At 39.1% G+C, this 24,269-nt stretch overlaps 2 protein-coding genes across 7 annotated transcripts in view; both read left to right on the top strand.

The window, feature by feature from the left end:
- Positions 1–24,269, top strand: part of LOC131693670 (6-phosphofructo-2-kinase/fructose-2,6-bisphosphatase) — an 81,717-nt gene that overhangs the window by 49,856 nt on the left and 7,592 nt on the right. For 5 of the 6 annotated variants that reach the window (XM_058981706.1, XM_058981705.1, XM_058981708.1 and 2 more), the window contains exons 3-8: positions 9,077–9,211; positions 9,395–9,448; positions 20,373–20,630; positions 20,706–20,924; positions 20,990–21,224; positions 21,290–21,417. In XM_058981706.1, the coding sequence (XP_058837689.1) occupies positions 9,077–9,211; positions 9,395–9,448; positions 20,373–20,630; positions 20,706–20,924; positions 20,990–21,224; positions 21,290–21,417 (1,029 nt within the window). The remainder of the gene's footprint in view (positions 1–9,076; positions 9,212–9,394; positions 9,449–20,372; positions 20,631–20,705; positions 20,925–20,989; positions 21,225–21,289; positions 21,418–24,269) is intronic. The other variant, XM_058981707.1, reaches the window with a different exon arrangement.
- On the top strand, positions 9,600–20,359 carry LOC131693671 (uncharacterized). The gene is made up of 5 exons (XM_058981710.1): positions 9,600–10,865; positions 11,086–11,434; positions 11,503–11,605; positions 18,221–18,759; positions 19,015–20,359. The coding sequence occupies exons 1-5, from the start codon at positions 10,575–10,577 to the stop codon at positions 19,053–19,055; spliced, it is 1,323 nt and encodes a 440-aa protein (XP_058837693.1). The 5' UTR covers positions 9,600–10,574; the 3' UTR covers positions 19,056–20,359.

The raw sequence follows: 24,269 nt of genomic DNA, 5'->3' as shown, positions 1-24,269 counted from the left end.
TTCATAAATCGGAAGGAAAACGTTCAACGCTTGCTATCGATACGTTGTTTGCTATATAAAATTTGTTTAAATAGTTCAGAAACTACTTTAAATGAGAATAAACATTAATGATAAAACCTATAAATAGGGGTGTCGCAGCTTTTCTCAAAGCCAAACGTGTGTAAGACGTAGTGCATAACGGACGTGCGTGGTCGTGAGAAGCTGCATCGGATGACCAATCAAATCAGCTACCACCGGAGAGAAGAAGAAAAACGTTGGTGGAGGTGGTGGCGGTGAAAAGGCCAAAAAGCCAAAGGCTAAGAAACGCAGCCACTGAAAAGGCGGTAGCAACTGCCACTAAAATGACACCAACACCAAGGCTGCAGCGAACAAGCCGAAGACCCCAAAGCCAAAGAAGGCCGCTAAACCTGCCAAGAAAGCTGTCCGACGAAGATAAGTAAATTCACGCGTCTCTAATGTTGCCAACAGTCCTTTTCAGGACTAACAAAATACTTGTAAAGAATTAGTGGTGCTTATTTTCCGTTAGCGCTGTTAATTGTAGATGGATTTGTGCCATAGTTATATGCAAACCGTCCTTAGGATGAATATATAATGGAAAAAGAATTTTATTAGGAAGTTCCTTTTATTAATTTGTATAATTAAAAATAATTATAGGGACCATTCATAAATTACGTAACGCTTTTAGGGGGGGAGGGAGTACAACAAGTTGTGACATGTTGTGACATAGGGGGGAGGGGGAGTTAGCTAGATCGTTACGTAACATGTTTTCACCGAAGAAAAAAAATTTTTTTCTAGGAATTTGTTACGTAACAGTGGAGGGGGGGATGAAGAAATTTGTGACAATTTGTTACATGGGGGGAGGGGGGAGTCAATTTTGGGCAATTTTTGCGTTACGTAATTTATGAATGGTCCCATATAAGAAAATATTTTTCAGATTAATCTCCAAACCCGAAGGTTTTTACAAATCCTTCCAAGAAATTTAGTGAATGTGGCAACTCTGCCACTAAGCGAAAGCTACACCATAACGAATGATGAAAATATTTTCATTTATCGCACAAAAGGATGGCCTTCCATCAGCACCGAAAAGTTAATAAAAGGGATTCGCTTGATGCAAAGCGTGCTCATTCGGTATGAGCTGCGAAAGGGGAGTGTTCATATGTGTGTACGCAGTAGGAACAAATCGTTCGCAAGGTTTGAATCGTTTCAAAAGATTTTCGAATTGAAATGCCTATCAACGCAGACGCCAACAACAAAGGTTCTTTTCAGATTCACCATAATTATTATAAAGAATAACTTGAAACATTCCCACATATTGCATTGAGTATCATTCGATTTGAATTACAAGTCAAACGAGTAGTCACGACACTCCGGTTATGTCCTAGACATTACCCACCCATCTTTTTTTCACTTTCTCAAGGAGCTGTCTCCAATCCCTTTAGCTCAGTGTTTAGTTATCACAAAGCGAATTGGGAAAGGTACAAAATTTATATTTAGAATAATTTTAATCATGATCATGATTTACAAAATAAGCTGACATTGATACGGCATAACAAAATTTAAATGATTCTATAGTTGATGCTAGAAATTGACCAGTACCAACAGCACAGATAAAATTTAATACTCCTATTAATGACGACGATCTTCAACTTCTGATTTGCTGGAAGAATGTTCGAAAACGTCAATATTAACGTTCTCTTGATCCTGCTATGAAATATATCTATCAGGATCCACAATAAAACTAACATTAAAATTAAAATTAAATGCATTTAGAAATGAAAATTTTGCGAGAGGTTGAACAAATTAACTCATATTCTAAACCTTTCTGAAAACTTTCTAACGTTCTTAAGAAACATCAGAAGCCAATTTCAGCTTTGAAGAAAGGTGTTCACATAATCCTTACACACGAGAAAAAAGCTCGAGAACTTTCTCAGTAGTTTGAAAGCGTCCATAATCTCAACGAAAAATATGAAAACGTTTCAAATCAAGTATTGTGTTTCGTCTAGTGCCTAGGGCCTACGTTGTGTTACCTAGGCTCGGTTTTAATCAGGCGTAGGGAGCTGAGATTCCTTTCACAGCGACTCCTTTCTTCCTTTCGGGAAGCAGCTTTCGTAAACACTTCACAGAAGTAAAACACTTAATTATGGATCATATTATTTATTCACTCTAATCCTAGCGACGGTAACTTTGAACTAAGCCCAAGACGGGTAACTCTTCTAACTAAGCCCAAGACGGGTAACTCTTGACTAAACCCAAGACGGGTTGAAGACCGACCGCTTAGAGCGGTGGTTAGACTACATACTAAATTCCTGACCTTTGGTTCCAAACATTAAATCTTTTTGCGTATATAAGCATAAATCAAACGTAGCACAATTGGCAACACGGATGATGCGTGTTGTCCATACTCACATCTCATACGTTTTTCTCACCTTCGTTGATGAGATTGTGCTCACATATACATGACTAGTTCGATCGGTGATGGAGATGACAAGCTGAGGGGACAGCCGTAAATGATGCTGTGCCGCAACATATTGTCTCTAGACGAGATTGTTGAAACAAACTATGATGAGATCAAATCCATTATGAAAAAGTTAAAAAATATGAAAGCTCTAGGTTATGATGGAATTTTTAGCATTCTTCTTAAAAAACCTTGCTGAAACGATCTTGGTCAAAATATTCAACTTTTTTTTTGAATTAGCATACTTTCTTGAATGATGTAGAAATGCCAAGGTTATTCCCATTCTGAAGCCAGATAAAAAATCCAACAGAAACATCTAGCTATCGACCAATTAGTTTATTCTCTTCCATTACTAAATTATTTGAAAAAATCATTCTAACTAGTATTAAGGCACATATCAATGATAATTCTATTTTTCTTCCCGAGCAGTTTCGATTTCGTATTTCACATTTAACTACTCATCAACTTGTCAGAGTAATTAACATGGTAAAGACAAATATCTCAGAGGGCTATTCCACTGGAGTTGCTCTTCTAGACATCGAAAAAGATTTCGACAGTGTTTGGCACAAAGGATTAATTGCCAAAATGTGGGATTTCAATTTTCCAATTTTATTTGCATAAATGATGATGATTAAAAATTATCTTACTAACCGTACCCTACAGGTATCTTATCAGAATTGTAAATTTTACAAACTATCCGTTTAGGGCAAGCGCCTCTCAAGGGTCAAGCGTCGCACCAATCCTACATAATATTTTTACCTCTGATCTTCCAAATCTACCCGCAGGATGTGAAAGTCACTTTTCTGTGATGATATTAGCATCTTTGCCACAGGTAGTAGTCTTTGCATTATCTGCAGTCGACTGCAACGAAGCTTGCATATTTTCAATAATTACCTAAAAAATGGAAAATTTTCACTAATGCAGCAAAAACACAATTTCCGCATAAGCCAAGAGCTTCTTCTCTTAAATCAAATCTTAACCATGTTATTCTATCTAATGTTTTGAATTTAACGTGGTCAGATGAAGTTAAATAGTTGGGTTTGATTTACGATTAAAAACTTACTTTGGAGGACCACATTGAAGGAATCCAAACAAAATGCAACAAATATATAAAATGTTATACTCTCTAATAAACAGGAACTCTAGACTCTAACTATTAATTTGTAAACAAATATTTAGACCGGCAATTGTATATGCAGGGTCATTTTGGGCCAGTTGTTGTACTACTAAAAAGAAAACGCTTCAAAAGATTCAAATTTTCGAAAAACTGGCTGCGATGAAAATACAGTGTAAACAATACAGTCGAAACTACTTCTACCCAAATTTTCAAGAGAAAATGCCGAATGGGTTATTTGCTACAACGTTTTTTCCCCTGAGGCTATTTAATGTGGGACACCCTTTAATAGCGTTTTTCTCGAAACCACGTTTTTCAAATTGGCAAAAATTTTCTTCCAGTTATTTGAAGCAAAGTGAGCGAATTTTACTGTAAAATATGACATTTTTCGGTTTTCGAGAAGTCATGTTCCGAAACTCGAGCCTTTTTCTACTTTTTTGGTTCATCGGGTAACTACAACCCTAGTAACAATTTAGGTTTCATGGTACTTTTATAGCTACTCATAAAACTTGTAGCTTGCTATAAAACTTGTAGCATGCTATAAAACTTGTAGCATGCTATAAAACTTGTAGCATGCTATAAAACTTCAATTGTTACTTGGGAAGTCTAAGTTTTATAAATCTTTTTGAATTTCCTGTGTGAGACAATTATATCAAGAGTTATCGTGTTCTCAGCAGCGCTCCTCGTCGTGGAAATGGTTGAACGTCTTCTCTTGGGACGCTCGTATGTGTGGCTCTGCGTGACTGAAAATATTTGGGATCATCCATAAATGTCGTAGCATTATATGGGGGACGGAGGAGTTTTGCATTTTGTCATGATGTGTGACGACAGGGGGGTAGAGGGTCATGTTAGGCTACGAAGTTTTTTTAAAGGGCAATAACTAACATCGTTTTTATTTTTTTTTTGAATTTTGCTGGACAGGGAGGGGGACAGATTTACCGTCAAGCTAGGTAATTACCAGGGGGTATTTAGAAGTTTGTGACAAAATGCTACGATGGGGGAGGGGGGTGTTAAAAATTACTCAAAAAATGCTAAATTTTCGTGCACAATGAATGTATAAATAAAACTTAGCATTACACAACAGATCCATTGTTGCCTTGCCTTCAAAATCGTAGAACAAAATAACTTTCGGTTTGAGCACTTTACACCAGATGTCCCCCGTATTGGTAGTTCACATGGTCTATCGTTACAATCTACTATACTGAATCAAAGTGTTTTGATGGGTTCAATGGATCATGCCCATGGTCATCGTCCTTGGAAGCTATGGTTGTTTTACGGGTGGATCCCATTTCAAGCACCCATGCTAGTGGGGGTAGTTTTTGGGGAATTGTAGGGGGAAACACCCATCATTTTTTCGGACCATACGATGGTGTTTCTGTGAGTTTTCCATTTGCTCGGGTTTCCCGATGACTGTACGGACGTGGCCAGCGCCATTATTGGCATTTCATAGTATAGAACTCTCGAAACGTGAACATTGAGGATGGATAGCTACTTCTCCTACAACTACGAATTGTACGGTCATCATGCTCATGCTCAAGTGTCGGTGGCAGCTGGTTAGAGTTGGCTGTAGTCAAGGATGCAAAATGCCTACCTTTTCTGCGGCTGTAATTTTTCTGCCTACATTCTCATTTCTCTTTCGACGCTGCTGTCGCTCGCTAGTGTAGGACGCCCAGCGCTGTACGGCAGTATGTAAGCAAAGCAATAACATGACAAAAAATACTGCCCCCAGTACAGCCACCAGACGCGAGCGGTACAGCTTCTCTTTCCTTATTTTACACTTTTTAATATTTTTAATCAATTCAATATTTTTAATCACAAACGACGACAATGAATACGGTTCGTTTACGCCATGACCGGCATTAACGCTTTCGTGTGCGGGACTCTCCCTTTGACTATGCAGAGAAAAGTGTACAAAGCGAGAGAACAAACTTTACTACGCCACACTCTCACCGAGCAGTCGGAGTACAGCAGCAAAAAAATGTATTCTAGTGCTATACGGGAAAATGTACTCGGTTTGGCTACCGTTCTGGCAAGAGCTGTAGTGATGCGTCGCTGTAGCGGGCTGTACGGCTTGTGCAAATGTAAATATACCGAAAAAAATGTAGTTTACCGGTACCTTTGGCATCCCTGGCTGTAGTAGACGCGTTTTGATTAGTTGTTTCGGCGCATGTTTTTCCGTAGTGGGCTGAAAAAAATTCTCCAAATTTTATTCGTAATAGATTCGACTTCTATGTATTGCGGTGCCAAATCATGGATACGTACGTACATTATGTCATTTTTCATATACACGGGGATCTTGATTCTGTTATTATTAAATTCGACCTCGTGTTGCGTGTTCTTTTTGGTAATTACTTGGATTTAATGGCCCTTTTCTGGGTTGGCTTTGCTAGTACCTAACCGAACGTGAAATGGCAGTGAAAATTGGAGACTGCACGACATCGCCATTTGCTGACAGCTCGGGAGTTCCTCAGGGTAGTCATCTCGGGCCATTTTTATTTTTGCTCTATTTAAACGACATAAACAATTTGGTGAAGTGCATGAACTTTCGTTTGCTGACGACTTCAAACGATTTCACCTTATCAGCAATGCCAAAGATGCAGAATTCTTGCAGTCCCAATTGGATGTATTCATCAATTGGTGCTATGCCAATAGGATGATGTCCAAGTGTTCGGTTATATCTTTCACTCGAAAGTTAATTTCGACTAAAATATCTCACAAATCGTTCTCATATTGGAATCATCTGTTAAAAATTTGGGAGTCTACTGAGATCCCAAACTAAACTTCAAGCACCACATTGAGTACACTATTTCGATAGCCTCTAAACTGCTATTTAGGATTTATTTTTAGACTCACTAAGAACTTTACCAACATACATCGTATCGCTGTAGGTTTTTTGACCCCGATCTCCTACCTGTACGCTGGGACGGCGCCGGTGGCTGAATGGCAAGCGTGACCGCCACTCATTCCAGTTAGTCTGGGTTCAATCCCAACTGAAGCCGTTGAGCTTTTTCTGAGGTGAAAAAATCACGTCTTTCTTCGGAAGGGAAGTAAAGCCGCTGGGCCCCGGTCCATAAGTTGATGGATCGATATCTAGTCCAGATAGTGGAGTCACCTCTCTGGTGTCGGTAAATAAGATGTAAAATCCAACTTCTATACTTACTAACAAATATCTCCTTCACCCGTGATACTTGTGGAGTGCGCAGTAGTATATACGGCCTCTAGCAAAAGCAAGTATCGGACTAACATTCCTTCCCTTTCCTTCCGCGATGTACGTTCAGGCCTGGCCCGGTATTGATCAATAAACCACTTGAGGATTACCAGAAGTTGCACATTTAAAGATGTTTCGCTATCCCCAAGCATAATTATCTACTGATTCCCTGTGCAACTTCAGCTAGTCCAGATCGATAACGGAGTTGCAGCCAAGGGTGGTCGCACAAGCTCAAGCTCGATTTCTCCTGTCAGTACGCCGGTATACTTCAAAAGTAGTTTTCATTGCCGATCTGCTGCAATCTTGTATCAACTGTTTCGAACTGCTACAACTTTTGGACATCGACATTTGTCGTCGTAGTCTTCGAACCCATCCTTTTTTTCGTATTTCCAATGGCCAGAACAAATTACGGTTGTAACGGACCTTTCGTCAGTATGTGTCGTCTTACCAATCGCTGTTCCAATGTCTTCGACTTTCATTTGTCCCGCAATGTTGTCAGGAAATCCTTTCTCAGCTCATGATCTTGTTAGCTGTAGTCCAGTGCTAGTTATTAGTGAATATGTTGTTGGTTTTAAATGTAGTAATAAGTGCCGAAATGTATCATTTAGATGTTTGTTATTTGTTGATATAATAGATGAGGAGCTTTTCCCTGCTCCAAAATAAAATAAAAATGAAGTTTGGTGTAGCTGAATGTACGTAACCTCCGCCAGATTAAGTTCCATTTTAACTTTAACAAGTTGTTCCACCTCCTGAACTGTGGGTCTAACACGAGTTTTCTTAAAGTCAATCGAAATTGTGTTATCCCGTAGCACGGGCACTTTTATTTCCTTTGGCAGACTCATTTCACTGCCCAGCCGGGGGCAACGATACAGTACTATTTGTGCACTGAATATAGAACAAAGCGCTGGTTTGCTTCACTGGTGCCTAAAGCTTAGCTATTTTTCGCTTCTGCTTTGTGCGAGGTCAGAAGATAGACTGAACTGATTTTGATCAATAAAGTTGTAGGCAAAAAAAATATCTTTCTTATCTTTATTCACTTGCAGTGATAAGCATAAAGTGACACCATACAGAGAAAAAGCAACTGAGTGCGCTTCTCCATGTAAATTGTCGAAAAAATCCCATACAAAGGTAGTGTAAAAATGTGAGTTTTCAGGGTGCGGTTTCTTGTCTTAATTCTGTAACGAATATCACATCAAACCGATGATAAAGTAGTGGGTATAGGACCAAGTTCTCCTCAAGTGATGTAAAACTGATAAGCAACTGGAAAAACCTCATTTATGCTTTGTATGTCCAGCGTTGATGTTGATGTTCTAGGAACTGATATCTTCATCTGAGTAGGATAATGATTAAATAGTAGCTTCAAAGAGATAGGGACACTTCTGGTGAGATTAGGAATCGACTCAGGAATGAGGTTATTGAGCTTCTGTTTTTTTCCTGGACAATCTAATCCGGTGTCGTTCGGGATCTAGGTAAATAACGACAGCAAAAATATTTCAATCTGTGCGTCGTAAATCTATCCGTTAGTTTCTATTCGCCGCTGAGCGCATGCGCAGTTAGGTAGACCAGAATTTAGGCACTCAATTCTACCGAAGACTACATATTAAGAAGACTGATAACTCTTTCCTTCCCCCATACAAACGAGAAGCGACAGAAGTTACAGCGCCTCTGTTGGAGGAAGGTAGGAAGCTTAATGTAAATGTGTATATGTGTGTGTGCATCACTATGGGAAGTACCACCTTTACCCGCAAGTGGCGTTGCTGTCTCCAGCTTCTGGACGGAGTTGCCAGTCTTATTGATATGCAGTCTTCGATTCTACGCATTTCTGAGCACAAAACTACTATTATACTGAAGCTTACCGTCATAAGCCCGTGGAGCAATAAATGGGAAATATTGTTTCAAAAGAACTTTGTGAAAGACTTCTCAACATAATCAGCATAGTGATGTAATGAAAGCAGAGACGATGTTCACAATAATTTATAAAAAAAAAACAACCGTGCGTGTTTAAGGGATTGATCGAAACAAATCTATTGGGTTTAATACAATTGTTGGTATTTCAAAATCGAACCAATTAGTCTCGGAAGAGGCTGAGATCCTAATTGGTTTAGTTAACTTTTCCCTTCACTACGGAAGGTTAATTTTTTGTGTGAATGTGTGCGATCCGTCGATATGCAGAGAGACCGAGTAAATCCAAATCATTCACAGCTTATTGAAAAACTTAGGGTTTCATCTAGTTTATAAACTTCTAGGTACAATATCACAAAAATAAATTTCATTGTTTCTTCTTTCAACTCATTCCCAGGTCTTCGATGCAACAAACTCAACGCGCGAACGACGCCGCATGATCAAGGAAATCATCGTGCACAAAATGGGCTATAAACTCTTCTTCGTGGAATCCGTTTGTGACGACCCTCAAATCATCGAGCAGAATATAATGGTACGGAACGAGCATCAGTTTACTAGAAATTTTTACGCAAATTCCACGGAACCATCTCATATATTATTGTTTGATATTTTTTTTCTTTTTTCTTCGTCATATTTTTTGTTCGCGTTTGCTCCGCAATACGATCCTCCGCTGAAACATTGAAACATTTTGAACAAATTGAGTGATTGTCTATAGATAAAACTTAGAAGTATTGTGCACTTACCACCGCTGGTATTGAACAGTATCGAGGTGACTATGAAAAACACCCTTTTTCTCTCCTAATCATGTCGTGCTATTGCAACGTATTCCCTTGTGTACCCTTGTCCTGAACCATCATGTAACACTGTTGTGTGCCTGTTAATCATACACACACGCACCACTCATTCCGGCGGAAGGTGGATCTTTGTTAGCGTCACGTTGGCCGGGACATTATCTTCATACGTTCGGGACAACAGATCACTCACATTACCATCCTCGCCACTCCGGATGCTGTCGCTTGGCTTGCGAATCGATTTTTGTAGGTGTTTGATAAATCCTAGCATCTTACGCACGTTTGGTGGATGGTTCCCATAGCGATCGCGAACTCCTCGCAGGAATGCTTCACTCCACAGCAGATGTTCTTCGGAGACGTTCATATCACCGGAGGCTATTAGGATGACAGTGCTCATGGTAGCCTCGAACAGCTTGTTAATATCTCCCTGAATCGATTTGTCCTTCTGGTATTCGCTGTGATCGCGAATAATTTCATTTACCGCGTACTCTACCCGACGGCTCCAACCGGTTCGATCCAGGGCCGAGAACAGAGCCTTCGTTATATCTACGGACGTTCGGGGGACGGTAACTTTTATTGGTGTTCGCGGGGCCGAGGCTTTGACGGGCGTTCGGAAGGTAGAGTCGTTGAGGCCACCAGGCAGTTGTTCCGGGGCATCTGGAATAATCAGCAGAGCGGATAGATCTTTCTGTTTTTTCACTATCTTGGGACGGTAGTTGGATCGGAAGACCGTTTGCGGCGGTCGATGGCTAACGGGTGTATCCATATTTTTCTTGCTTTCGATGTATTATTCCTGTCCTCTGGAAACCTGACGAAGACTGACAATTTTAAACCGTGGTCATGCCAAACGGAATGGAGCCGAAAAAATGCAAGCTTTTACGTTTAGTGGCGCAAGGTTGCTTCGATTAGTTTTTTTGTTTGGAGAAAAATTGGAAAAAAGATCGGCAATGCAGGGTTGTAAATGAATCTGATAACATCTAATAGTCAGCCATCCCTTGTAGATAGGAGTTCAAGAGATGACCATACCTTATACTATGTTCACACTAGCACAAAATAACCTGTTTTATTGATGGTAATATAAAGTTAAAATCGAACCGTTCACACATGTATAAGGTAATATACCATAGCATGCTGTTTGTTGTTGCTAAGTGCGATTGTTTATTCGACAAAGTTCGTACGAAAATGACGTTGCAAGAGAAAATTGATGTTTGTATTCCAATTTACAATCTACTTTGTGATTCGGTATTTGAACTCAACGACCTGTACAGCAGTGCGATTCGGGACCTGAGACGTAGGCGAAGAATGTACATTGAAAACATCCGGGACATCAAAAAGCGCCAGTTTTTGCTTCTAGAAGCCGCGGAAAATGTTACCGTCGACAGAATATGGACGCTTGTAAGTTGAAATGAATTAGTATTATTTTTAGCAAAAACGGTATTTTGTCCAGGCTCTGGTCTGGATGATTCAGAGGATAAGACACCAGCCACATAAGCCACTTGTCCTGTGTTCCAGCCACAACTGGCAGGATTGCAGCACTATTTGCAACAACGATGAATACACATTTATTCACTAGTCTTCTTCGCGTGAAATTAACTTCTGAAAATTTTGTTTTCAGAAACGAACTCAGTACTTTTGGGAAAAAGACTGCCAAGTAAACGGAGATGAGTTTTTAAGCAGAATTTCCGAATGTATGGACACTATGCTTCGCAAGGCTATTCCATTAGAAAAAAGAGTAGCGGTTGCTTTATATACCTTAGGTTCCTCATCAGAGTTCCGCAGTATTGCGAACTTGTTCGGTATAGGAAAGTCAACAGTATGTGTGATACTATTGGAGTTTTGCCGAGAGATCTGGGAAATTCTTGCACCGCTTTATTTAAGCAAGCTTCCTTTGGAAAGAGACACGATCGAGGATTGCGTTGCTGGCTTCCTGAATCTTGGATTTCCACAATGTCTTGGTGCGATAGGTAAGTATATAAATGTAAACCTTGATGTACTCTTGTTTGTGTCTCATGTTACACTTTCCTTTTTTCAGATGGCTGTCATATCGAAATCCATCACAGAGCTACGGAAGCTGTTGATTACTACAATTACAAGGGATGGTACTCAACTGTTTTGATGGCTTTGGTGGATTACAGGTAGTCAAGTTAATCTGTTTATATTAATATATGTAGTTTGAATTGTTTTATTCGTTAATTATAAGATTAAATGTAGAATAACAGTGCGTAAGCGGTTATAATTTTTTATTATAAATCTAACTAGTTGACCGACAGTAGTGTAAATATATATTATCGTTTGTACTTTGTTCCTGAGATGGGAACTGCGGATAGATGTTTGCTTTTTCTTTTCTTCTGGTCATTTTATCTTTTGGCTTATGTCTCTTTCTGCCTCACATATTTTATATGGACTGGCTGCATTTGGCGTTCGATTTTTCGCTACTCGCATGTCTCGTCTCAGCTAAGTACAAGTGCCAACGGAATTTCAAAGTCGCGAAATTCGATAGATGCAGCAATTTCCTTGATCTGACAAGACTTGTTTCTGTACTGAACTGAATCAGTGTTAGCATCCTGTGAATTTCTCTTTTGAGTCTACAAACGAGCCAAATCGGTATAGCAGAGCTCTAGTATGGCTCGACCAGGATATTATTATTACATATTTTACACGGTTTTATACCCAAATGACTAAAGTTACTCCATTCTCAGTTACTAGAAGGAGAAGATATTCCTATTTCAAACAAGTGGCAAGATAGTAGTTTCCAAAGAAAGGAACAGCCAGAGAAGAAAACCACTTAGCATTCACCATCATTTTTGAAAGCATTTTATTTTGTATTCTAAACGTGTCAACGGACGAAATAAGATGCATTCCTACTTTACGTATATGTAGCCTCAAATATATATTTTCTATAATAATGAGAAAATCATTGATACAGGTCTTATATTCGAGCTCACAACTAACGATATTTATGCTGTGACAGTTAACCTGACTGAGAGGATTGTTCGATATTTTTTCCTCATGATTAATCGTCACCTTTTGATGATTTGGGATTTGTCACACTGCGACAGAAATGAGTTGTATTGTTCATTTGGGGCTTTAATTTAAAAAATCATACGCCCTCGCAGTAATGATCGACAGTTATGCAAACGTCCATCACATCACTTGTGGCAGTTCAGATATCAATTAAATTGCACGTATCCGCATTTTCCCAATATTTGCAAGACCTGGGGAAAAACGTGTTAGATGTAACTCTCTGCGTTGATAGCTGGGTACTTAGCTCTCGCTTAATGATTAAAAATGTTATCAGATCGCACATAAATCTTCTTGATCATTTGAACATTCCGTTAGATACCGTAACATATCAACAAATTGGGACCTTTTCGAAGAGAACTTGCCGATGAGTAGGTTTTCTGTGTATTTTTCAATAAGACCGCGGATACGATTAACTTATCCACTGTAGTAGCGATATACAAAGAGGCACATCCTATTCGGGTTGCACGTGCCACAGCCCCTAAGTTTTGACATTAAAAATGTCTTACTCCACTATCTGGGGCTAGGTGTCATTCTAAAATCTAAACTATCTCCCATGTAACGAAACTATGTAAGGTTTGCACGCTTATAACTCCGATATTACTAGATGGATTTTAATCATTCATACACCAACCGATTCAGAAACACCTAACTTAAATATTGGTAATAATTTAATATCTCCCCAATAAAAGTAGACTTTTGGAAATTGGTAAAATTAAAAAGTTCACAAAAAACGGGAAAAATACCATTCGTGAGGAAGATTTCTCAGACACAGCCGTCAAAAGAGGGCAGCTTAGTTGCTCAATGAAACACGAAAAGTCATAAATAGAAGCAACGCATGTCCGTTTAAATCAATTGTTGCTCTTATCCCACACGAGCAACGTCGTCTCCGGGCGATGCAATAAGCGCTATCGATTTTCGGTAACGTTGGCATTTGCACACACTCGCACCTAAGTGACTAAACCATATACGGTTAGTTTATAAATAGAGGTGACGCGTACCCGTTTGAATCAGTTTTTGTTCTTATGTCGAACGGGTAAGATCATGACTGCAGCGTCTGGGCACTACAATAAGCGGTAGACGCTATGCATTTTCGGCAGCGGTGGCCGTGTGCGGATTTGTCGGGTACCAGCATGGTGTCACAGAATGATTTGCAAAGTGGGTGGGCGGGGTGGTTTGGATTTAATTCAATACGGTGTGTGCTGCTTAAGAGTGTTGCGTTTGAAAAAAATATATTTATTTTTATGCATGCGTGTGCGTTGTAACTTGTTAATCCATGTTTACGGCGCTTTGTAGCTGCGTAGGGTAAAGAGCCAATTGGTTTTCATGTTTCATATTTCGGTTATATGTTTTTTTATCAGTAAGGCATCTGACAACGTGCTTCTGTAGTTATTGCACTGTTCAGCAGCGTAATATTTTATATAGGAGAGTACACTCAGGTTTTTTACGCGGATTTTGAAATTTACGCGGTTTTCATTAACGCGTTTTTTTTAAATTTACGCGGTTTTCATTTACACGGCCTGTATCCCCTGCGTGAAAAATCTGAGTGTAATTGCATCGGAAACAATCACATTCCCAGCAGAACTTTTTGTTTTCTAATTTCAAACACTTTTGTTTCGTACTGCACACAACGGAAAATTTTAAAACAGAACTTACCGTCCCAGCAGCAGTTGAAGCGGGTGTTCTTTTTCGATTCAAATTCAAGCCATGTCTTAAGCGTTACTGGACTTAAAATTGTTTTCCCAGTTTAACCAGTCAGAACATCTGTCCTACCCTATGTATTTAAAACACAGTTCTAATTGCGTTTTAAGGTATACAACAAATACGGTTGGGTATACTAATTTAAATTTTAAAATAAATCTGTTTTAAATTATGAAACAAACCGCTGTACTGAAGATATAATTATGTCAGTCCTATTACCACATAAAACACCTATATAACATAAAACGCTGCAGAATTGGTTTAATAATACAATGTTTACACTACAGAGTTATAACACGTTTTAATAATTAGCAATAAGAAAAATGTCACCAAGATAGCATAAAAACCCGTTTTAACTGGTAGTGCGAAAGTTGCATAACAATGTAATTTATCAAATAATTTCATTTTTCCACCACTAATCGATCAAGAAATACTTACACTTAAGATTGTTTACTTAAGTTCATTAGTACAATATTGAAAATTTAAATGGAAAATGAAATTTCATATTTTATGGAGAATCTGTATATTTCCGTTGGCGGGCGTGGGTTTCCTCATCACACCAGACCAGCCTATTTTTACTAGATGGATCAGCCAAATAATGCCAATCACCTAGTGAGATACTTGATTAATTAATAGATTACCGTTAAAAGACCTTCAATAAATTATGTTTTAATGGGGAGGGTATATAGCAAATTGTAACATATGAAAACAGGCGAGTGAACAAGAACGTGTGTCGATATGTGTGATAGATAAAAAAAGCTATATTTTTAATGTCACCGCGGTCGTGTCCTGTACACAACCCTTTAATTTTTTTTAGACAATTTTGATGCTTGGGTCTTAGCCACTCACGGAGAAGGTTTACGTACGACTACCTACTTTTACGTTTTTAGTTGAAAGAATTCAATTTTACACCATAGGAAAAAGTGTTTATTTTCACCATACTAAGCATCGTTAATAGACATAAAGCTGAATTGCATGCTATTGAGAGTGAATATAACTCGATGCTTGCGCATTGCTTTCCTTGCTATATTCGTCGCACGGAGGAAAACCTTAAGCAGGATCCTAATTCGTTCTGGTCGTTTGTGAAAAATCGTAAGCAGTCGCACGGAATCCCCCAACGTGTCAGTTACAACGATGTTACCGCCAGGTCCCCGTTTGAATCGGCAAACCTATTCTCAGCCTTTTTTCGAAGTATGCAAAGTAATAACCGACCACCTTTGTCTGGAGGGTATTTGAATAGCCTGCCGATGTTCGATTTGAACATGTCGCTCTTCAATTTGGTACGCGATGTGGAGCTGAAACACAGTCACAAGATGGTACCAAAGGAGCTGGTCCGGATAGTCTGCCGCCTATTTTCTTTAAAAAGTGTGCTGAAGCGCTTGCTGTTCCTGTGAGTTTAATTTTTAACAGGTCATTGTTCGAAGGGATTTTCCCGAGTGTCTGGAAGACAGCAGCTATTACACCGATCCACAAGACAGGTGGCGTGAATGATGTTGAGAATTATCGTACTATCTCAATTTTGAGTTGCTTACCGAAAGTTTTTGAAAGCCTCGTTCACAATTTGCTGTACCCGAAAGTGCACCATATTATGTCCGAGTGGCAGCATGCATTTGTGAAAAAACGATCGACAAGCACAAATTTTATGGCATACGTTACGTCGCTAAACAGCGCGCCTGGTGAACGTCAGCAAATTAATGCCGTTCATGTGGATTTTGATAAAGCGTTCGATAGAGTACCTCATTTGCTAATGGTGGCCAAACTCGAACGAATGGGACTTCCTGAATGGTTGTCACGGTGGATATTTTCGTACCCCACCGAACGCTGTGCGTACGTTCGTATCGATGAAATGAGATCATCTCCGTTTGTGATCGAGTCGGGTGTTCCCCAGGGAAGTCATGTAGCCCCGCTACTGTTTATATTATTCGTAAACGATTTGTGCTCCGCTATACAGTCCCCTAAGTACATGTTCGCGGATGATCGAAAATTCTTTCGTGTAATTGCTTCGGCAGTCTATTGCTGTGCCATCCAAGCCGATATCGATTTGCTGCTAAATTGGTCCACACTAAACGGGATGGAAGTAAACATACAAAAGTGTAATGTGATCTCGTTCTGTCGTAACAGGCACTTTACAACTTTTGATTATAGAATGTCAACAAGCACTATCAACCGTGTAAACACAGTTAAGGGTCTAGGCATTCTTCTCGATAGCAAATTGAGTTTCGCGCAGCACATTGCAATGTCTACAGCCAAAACTTATGCCGTATTGGGGTTCATCACAGCTTTGTTTAAATAAGAAATTATTGAACGCGTGCTTGGAAGCAACGAGGACTTCTGGTAATTCACCATCAAGAATCAGGAATCAGAATATATTGGCTCATATGGCACGTTCCACGTATGTAGTCGGGGATTTCTGCCTTGCCGTGTCTTCTCATCATTTCCTGAACGGGAGGAAGCGAGAAGGAGCAGGTAGGAAGGTAGAATTGGAAAGGAGGGGAAAACAACAGCACTAAAACAGCAGGTAAGTTAAACTAGTTCAAATCGCCTGCGAGTAAGCCCAAAGCTCTTTATCACATTGGATAAGAAATTTTAGTATGTATCTGAGTTTCAGTCGTCCAAACACGATGTCGTCTATGTAACGACGACCGAAAACTCGAAATCACAATTGCGCTGAGCAGTTGCATATCAGATGATCGGATTCACAAAGATCACATGAAAATTACTCAGCGTGCTAAATAGTTGCCATGTGATAATTGATTTTGCAGCGGCCGGTTAGGCCGATTAAAGCCCAGGTCAGCTACCGCAGTGGAGTTTCCAAAAAATGTACGAGGTTTTTCGAAATCACTGGGCACGGTTGTTATCCAACTTGTCGAAATTGGTAGAGCGGGCTCAGGACCAACGAAGTCTATCGCTGAACCTGCCCTTATTAATTCATCAGCCCATTCAATTCCAGTACTGCCGGAATGGCCCGGCACCCAGACAAGGCAGATAGTCTTGACAATGTTTAGTTCTTCGATTCGGGCTCAGCACGTGATCACTAGCTTGAATCATGAGTTCGTCTGAGCTAAGGGCTTTACCTTCTTTAGGTCGAGATAGATTAATAGTTGCTGTACGTTCTTGCTGAAGATTGATTTATGTTATTCTAACCATTGTTGGTTAGAAAATTCTACATTTCATTTTGATAATGCAATAACTCTGAAATTCGTCAACCTAATCCCGGCCGACATAAAGCTTTTGGATTTAAACAGGGGCGTAGCTAGAGTTTACGGAGAGGGGTTACCACCCCTCCCCCTCACTGGTCACCACCCCTTTAAATTCACCTAAGATCACCCCTCATTGAACCCCGCTCAGACCAACACCATATCCATTACCACCGCTATATCACAAGGCATCCCAAATTATACTGGGGAGTGGTTCGTTCGTGAGTTTTTCACCCTCCTCACACACCCACCCCGCATGATAAAATTTGTTAGCAGAAAGAGTACGTTGATCCCAAAAAGCTGTTGATTAGGCTAATTAAGTTTGACATATCTCCGTAGGCGCGTTGTAAAAAGTTAAAATAGGTAGTATATCAGCTGAATATCTCGCCAAAAGTGGTTTTCAAGCAGCACTGATGTACAATATTGTTTCTATAAGTTCTGATACCCTTATTCTATAAGCGACTATAGAACCGAACGAAGGCAATTTTCACGGTTTAGTGCTTACTTGGGCTCCCATTCCCCATATAAGTCTACGTGGCTTTACAAATACTAGGAGACGTACTTAAATACTGTAAAAATGACATGCAAATACAGTGACAACAATGATAGTAAGATTTGTTTCAACTTCAATATACAAGCGCTCGATAACCTTGGTGTCAAAGGAGGCCAAAATACAATGTTTGACACTGCAACTTCCCGCTAAATCCTACCTTTGGCCATAAGATGAAACTATCTTTGCTAAACCAATAATAACAGACATGGAAGCCAAAAAAGAAATCAAAAACGCACTCTTCGCATTTAAAGTGTAATAATCTATTTGTTATTTTTCAGATACCGTTTTTTATACATAAATGTCGGTAGTCCAGGGCGATGCAATGATTCGCAGGTATACGAATCATCGCTTTTAAAGAAGCACCTTACTGAAAACCCCCTAATGGATGAACTATCAAAAAACATATGTGGTGTTAATGTGCCGGTGTTGATAATCGGAGACTCTGCATTTAGATTTTCTAAAAACCTTATGAAGCCTTACCCTTTCAACGTCGCTGGAGATGAGTTACAAAAAACTTACAATTTTGTGCAAGCAAGTACTCGGCGAGTTGTAGAAAATGCTTTTGGACATATCAAAGCACGGTTTCGTCGAATTGGAAAAGGAATCGACAACACTATTGAAAACTCGTCGTTGATCATTAAAGCGTGCTGTGTACTTCATAACTTCCTCAATGTAAACGACGACCATCTTAATTCAAAGTGGATTATAGAACAGCTAAGAAGTGAAAAGGGTCGTATATATCCTGAACAGCCAGCTATAATTCATGATTATGATGAAAACGCGGAGAATATAAGACATGCTATTGCTACCTTCTTCAGTAAGTATTAATGTTTATTCATATTTGTTTAGAATAACTAATTTCTGGAGCCTAGGAAGGAAATGAAAGCGTCTTTCATTTCAGCTGAATTTTGAACAAATCTTTCGAGTAGAGCGGTTCGTTGCGACTCCAACTCAAACAACTTTTGTTCTGTCTCTCTCAAATATTCGTTCTGTTCTCTAGATGCTTCCTCCATTTTATCCCATCGTTTTAAAAGCTCGTTCTGGAATATATTTTTCTTCTCCTTCTTTCCAGGTCTCAACGGCATTTCAGAATCCAGCGACGGTCCTGCGTAGGATAGATCGGAATCAACGGCTTCTTCTACATATTCTGCAATTATCTCAGCATCTGAACAACAAATAAAATAATTATTTTTATTAGTCACAAAAAATCTTTGTCATATTGAACGCAATTCTATAGGCTTTTTATGTATTACGTTCTGTTGTTTTTTTTTGTTGTACGCTTAATACATAACAAGACTGAATGTTTTGGGAAATGAACTAAACACGTGAAATTACCTGGCAATAATTCAGAGAAGCTTTCTTCAACTCGTTGAGACACGTTGGTTATTGGGAATGTACCCAAAAAGCTGTGGATTTTGGCATAAAACGGCCAGGTCGACGGTGATCCTCCGGAGGGACCGATTAGAGCTTTCTCTTTCCTAGAAAAACGATAATCATTTTTTACTTGTTTTAATTACATCAAAAGTATACCTACTTGTATTTGGATGTGAGGTTGTGAATTCTCACTTTAATTTCGTCCGTTCCTACGGTAAAACCCCTTTTGTCCAGCTCATGCCTAATTTCCTGGTAGACGTGGTTGTTTTTACGATTTCCTCGCAAATCCGCAATTTTGTCGGCCCACAGCTCTACCAGCAAATCAATGCAAGCAGCGCTCCATCGATTTTTCTTCGTTTTCTTTGAACTGCGTTCAGGCTCCATTATTTTCGAAGCAAATCACGTGCACCAGCCACCAAAACAAAATTATGAAGAATGAAGTGTATACAATTGCCATCGCAACGAAGTGTACACATTTGTCATCGCAACGAAATGTATACAATTGTCATGGAATTGTCATTTGACGATGTCACAAACTGACAGTAAAAGCTCGCAGGGTTGTGCTCGACTCACAAATATATTATCTCGAGACGTGTTATTTAGAAAAAACAGGTTTTAAAATGACGTTTCGCTATATGAAATAACGCGATGGGAAAACATGTTATTTCTCTTAAAACACGAAATCAGACTTAAAACACGTTTTAACTGGTAGTGTGAACATAGTATTACACTTGCTTACAAAACATTTCATCTTCACGCAATTCGAACTATGTTTATCTATCAGCACATTACAACTTTTGCTTTCAGCTAGAAAAGGTGGATCAGATTTCAAAAGGACCTTCAAACGGCTGCGTATTTTAATGTTTACACCCTTTTCACACATTTCATTACGAAAACAAATACACTTGTATTGGGATTCAAAGGACAAACCAATCAGCCAACATATCATCACATTTATGGTCGTCTTTTTGTTGTAGAGTAATCCTAGTCACAAATCAATCTAATACTCTTACTCTCTTTCTTTTTGTGTTCACTATCCAACGCACCCCCACCCAGGAAGTGAAGGTGAGCAGTCCCGATTACCGCAACATGAACATGGAGGAAGCGCTGTCCGATTTTCGACTACGAATCGAACACTACCAGGAACGCTACGAACCGCTGGACGAGGAAATTGAAAAGCAACTGTCGTACATGAAGATCTACAACACCGGCGAAAAGGTCGTCGTCCACAAGCACGAGGGACACATCCAGTCCCGAATCGTTTACTACCTGATGAACATTCACATCACCCCAAGGACTATCTATCTGACGCGGGTTGGTTGAAGCCCCTGGTCCTTGATCACCGACAGGTCGTTGTCTAATAAGATCGTATTTTTTTGATTTTCACAGCACGGTGAAAGTGATCACAACCTCAAGGGACTGATTGGAGGTGATTCTAATCTGAGTGAACGGGGACGCAAGTACGCCCAGTCGTTGGCCAAGTACATTTCAGAGCAGCACATCGAGGGCCTCCGGGTTTGGACTTCGTGGTTGAAGCGCACCATCCAAACCGTAACCGATGTCAATGCACCGCAGGAACGCTGGAAGGCCCTGAACGAAATCGATGCTGTAGGTGTTACGGGGTCTGCTAAAATAGTAAATTTGATCCTAATCGAAATTTTTCCTCATCCTAGGGTATCTGTGAGGAAATGACCTACGAGGATATTCATGAAAAGTTCCCGGAGGAATTCAAAGCACGCGATCAGAACAAATTCGCCTATCGTTACCCGCGGGGCGAAAGTTACGAAGATTTGGTCGTCCGACTGGAACCGGTCATGATGGAACTGGAGCGGCAGGGTAACGTGCTGGTCGTGTCCCACCAGGCCGTACTGCGCTGTGTGCTGGCGTACTTTTTGGACAAAACTGCAGGTTCGTAGGAATAACTCTGTTCTAGAAGAATTGCAGACCATCTTTACTATGATTCCGAATTCCAGATGAACTTCCCTATCTAAAAGTACCTCTGCATACTATCATCAAGCTAACCCCAGTAGCCTATGGGTGCAAAGTGGAACACATCAAGTTGCCAATTGACGCGGTGGACACACATCGTGCTAAGCCAGAGGTAAGTCCGGCGTTTCTCTTGCGCGTTTGATCCCTTTCTGACCCGGTTGGTGATTAACAAGACGTTGTTTGGTGGTGAATTTGTTCTAACAAATGTTTGGCTAGTATTTAATCCAAAGAGATAACAGGTAGTTAATTAGGTTCATTATTATTGTCGCTGTTCCGACTAGGGAACGGTTGCTATCGTAGAGGGTTAAGCCCGCAGTAGAAATCGCTGGGTTTCTCTAGGAACTCGCTGCACTGTGACGGCTGCAACGTACTCCCCCCGGTTGGAGCTACGTTGCAACATAGTTGACCGACGATAATTCGTTGAAATGGTTTTCGATGAGTAACACGGACACCTTGTTGACTGGGAGTCGGAAGGTCGCACCGTCGCTGCACACATCTACCATAAGTACCAGTCTTTCGTCGCTAAGGTGTACAGCGGTGATTTGTCCCATCTTCCATTGTAAAAATGGTTGATTCTTATCGAGAACGAGAATGATCATTCCACGGTGTAGATTTGGTATAGTCCGGTCATCCAGTGACTTTTCTTACGCGGTTTCAACTAGCTATGATAATCTTGGCGAAACGCTTTAGATGAGTTTTAATTTTTTTTACTGCTGCTTCCATAAGCCCAGCCACAAGAAATAGGCGATACAATTGATGCATCTCGTGGTCGTCGGTCAGGTCAGGTTAGATACAGCTATACAAACCTTTACGAGTTTTAAGTGGTATGTTCCTTGCTTTGCCGGATTGGCGTAATCAACACCAGTCACAGCGAAAGGCAGAGACGGTACGATTCGCGGCTGAGGAAGATTTCCCACGAGCTGAACGGACGCTTCTGGTTTTGTACGGTAACACTTCACACTGAGAGTCCATGTTTCCGACAGTTGTTGGACATTCGTAACACGTACGCCATGATACGCTGAATGTAAATGTTCGATTTCCATTGCTGGCATTGCGATTAACATCTTCATCTCTGGGAGCAGTTATTCCGGGACTTCTTCTAAATCCTCCACCTCATAGTTAACTACATTGAAAGCTTTGCCGGGACACCATAATTTGTTCCGTGGTAGTTTCCTTCGCCTCTCGATACTATATGGGCGGTAGTTCTTCGTTATCCACCGGCACTGCGATTTGACGATCGCTACCTTCTCGTCCGTGCACTCGGGGGACCGAGTCTTCTTCCGACAGATGATGTCCTCCATCTTGAGGGTTCGGTGAATCAAGGTATAGGAGCAGTGATATTTTCGGCCGGCGTCACACAAACTTGTTGCGTCCTTGTTGTCGAACAGCTTTTTCAACACTTCCTTCTTCTTCTTCGTCATTATCTTCGCCGGACGACAGCTCAACGCTCAGGGATGCCATGCCAGGATCCGGTAAACTGTACTCACGTTTTCGTCTCAAAAGGGGTCTACCGTAAACTTTTTTCACGATGACCATGCGTTTCGTAAAACCGTACAGCACGCTCGCGGAGTGCTTGCTGTTTCAACGCCATCTTCGATTGATCTGACAGCATCTGAGCGAAAAGAAACATGCCACCCATTTCTAGGAAGTCCAGAGAGCAATTCACTTGGAGCGAAAAAAATTTACGCTCTTTGGTTTAATTACAAAAAGGTATGGAAATCACTCTCAATTTGTATTGAACACCCGTTAGTGGGACAACCATGGATTTACTGCTGCCTTGCCGAACCATCTGTGAATAAGTTGTAAGTTTTTTTGGGAAATCCGCGAATGTTGTATTCCTAGCTAACGTAAAAATCGGCAAAAAATCGCAAGCAATGAAAACTCCATATTTGATTTTTACACTTTTCAAGCTTTTTTACAAAATTCAACAATATGTATGAATAACAAATAAATTTTTCAAAAAAAAATATGGATTTAAAAAAATGAAGATTTGATAATTAAAAAATCTCAAGATTTAAATTAAAAAAACTGAAAATTTAAATGTCTAAAAAAATTTAAAACTTTGAAATTTTGAAAATCATGGGATTTTCAAATTTAAAAATCTAGAACTATTAACCTTTTAATTTTAATTTTTCGGTTTTTATCTTTGAAAATTGGAGGATTTAAAATTTCATTAATATTAAGATTTTAAAGTATAACACTTTAAAATTTAAATATTGGAAAATTCATGGAATAAAGATTTTAAAACATGAAAATTACAAAATTTAATGAATTAAAATTAAAGAATTGAAAAATATATGAATTAAAATAAAAAAAATAGATTTTAAGATTTGAAATTTAAAAACTTAAGATCTCACTAATCTCCAAAGAATTAAAAAAAATTGAACAAGCAAATATACAAATTTAATGATTTAAAAATTTTAAAAATGTAAAACAATGAATATTTAAGGATTTAAAAATTAAAGGATTCAAACTTTAAAAGTCTAGAAATTAAAAAAAAATAAAATTGAACATTTAAAAATTCGGAAATTTGAAATTTTATAGTTGTGAAAATTTAAGAATGTTGAAAAGATCCAGAAATTTAAAAAATATATACTAAAAAAATTAAAAATGTATGCTTTTGAAATTTAAAAATTCAAGGACTCAAAAATTTCAATCATAGAAAATTTTAGAACAAAATAAATACAAATTAATAATTTAAAATTGTAAAAAAAATAAGAAATTTAAAAATGTAATAATTTGACGATCCAAAATTTGGGTTAAGGAATTTAAAAAGAAAAAAATTGAAGCGTTCAAAAATTTAAGAATGTAAAAATTCAAAAAACAAAAATTATAAAAATCCAAAATTAAAATTTTTAAGAAATTAAATTTAAAGATTTGAAAATTAAAAATATTAATAAGAAGTTTCAAAATAAAAAAAAAGATTTCAAAAATATGGGAATTTAAAAGATTAAAAATTGTGAA

Source organism: Topomyia yanbarensis, chromosome 3, assembly GCF_030247195.1.
Source record: "Topomyia yanbarensis strain Yona2022 chromosome 3, ASM3024719v1, whole genome shotgun sequence".
Taxonomy (NCBI): Eukaryota; Metazoa; Arthropoda; class Insecta; order Diptera; family Culicidae; genus Topomyia; species Topomyia yanbarensis.
This window is presented reverse-complemented; position numbering and strand designations above follow the sequence as displayed.

Bases quoted from the DNA above. Each gene is read 5' to 3' on its own strand.
- LOC131693671 (XM_058981710.1), top strand. From the start codon at position 10,575: ATGTATAAGGTAATATACCATAGCATGCTGTTTGTTGTTGCTAAGTGC. The intron at 10,866-11,085 runs GTAAGTTGAAAT...TTTTGTTTTCAG, and splicing joins TCGACAGAATATGGACGCTT to AAACGAACTCAGTACTTTTG. The intron at 18,760-19,014 runs GTAAGTATTAAT...CCTTCTTTCCAG, and splicing joins TGCTATTGCTACCTTCTTCA to GTCTCAACGGCATTTCAGAA.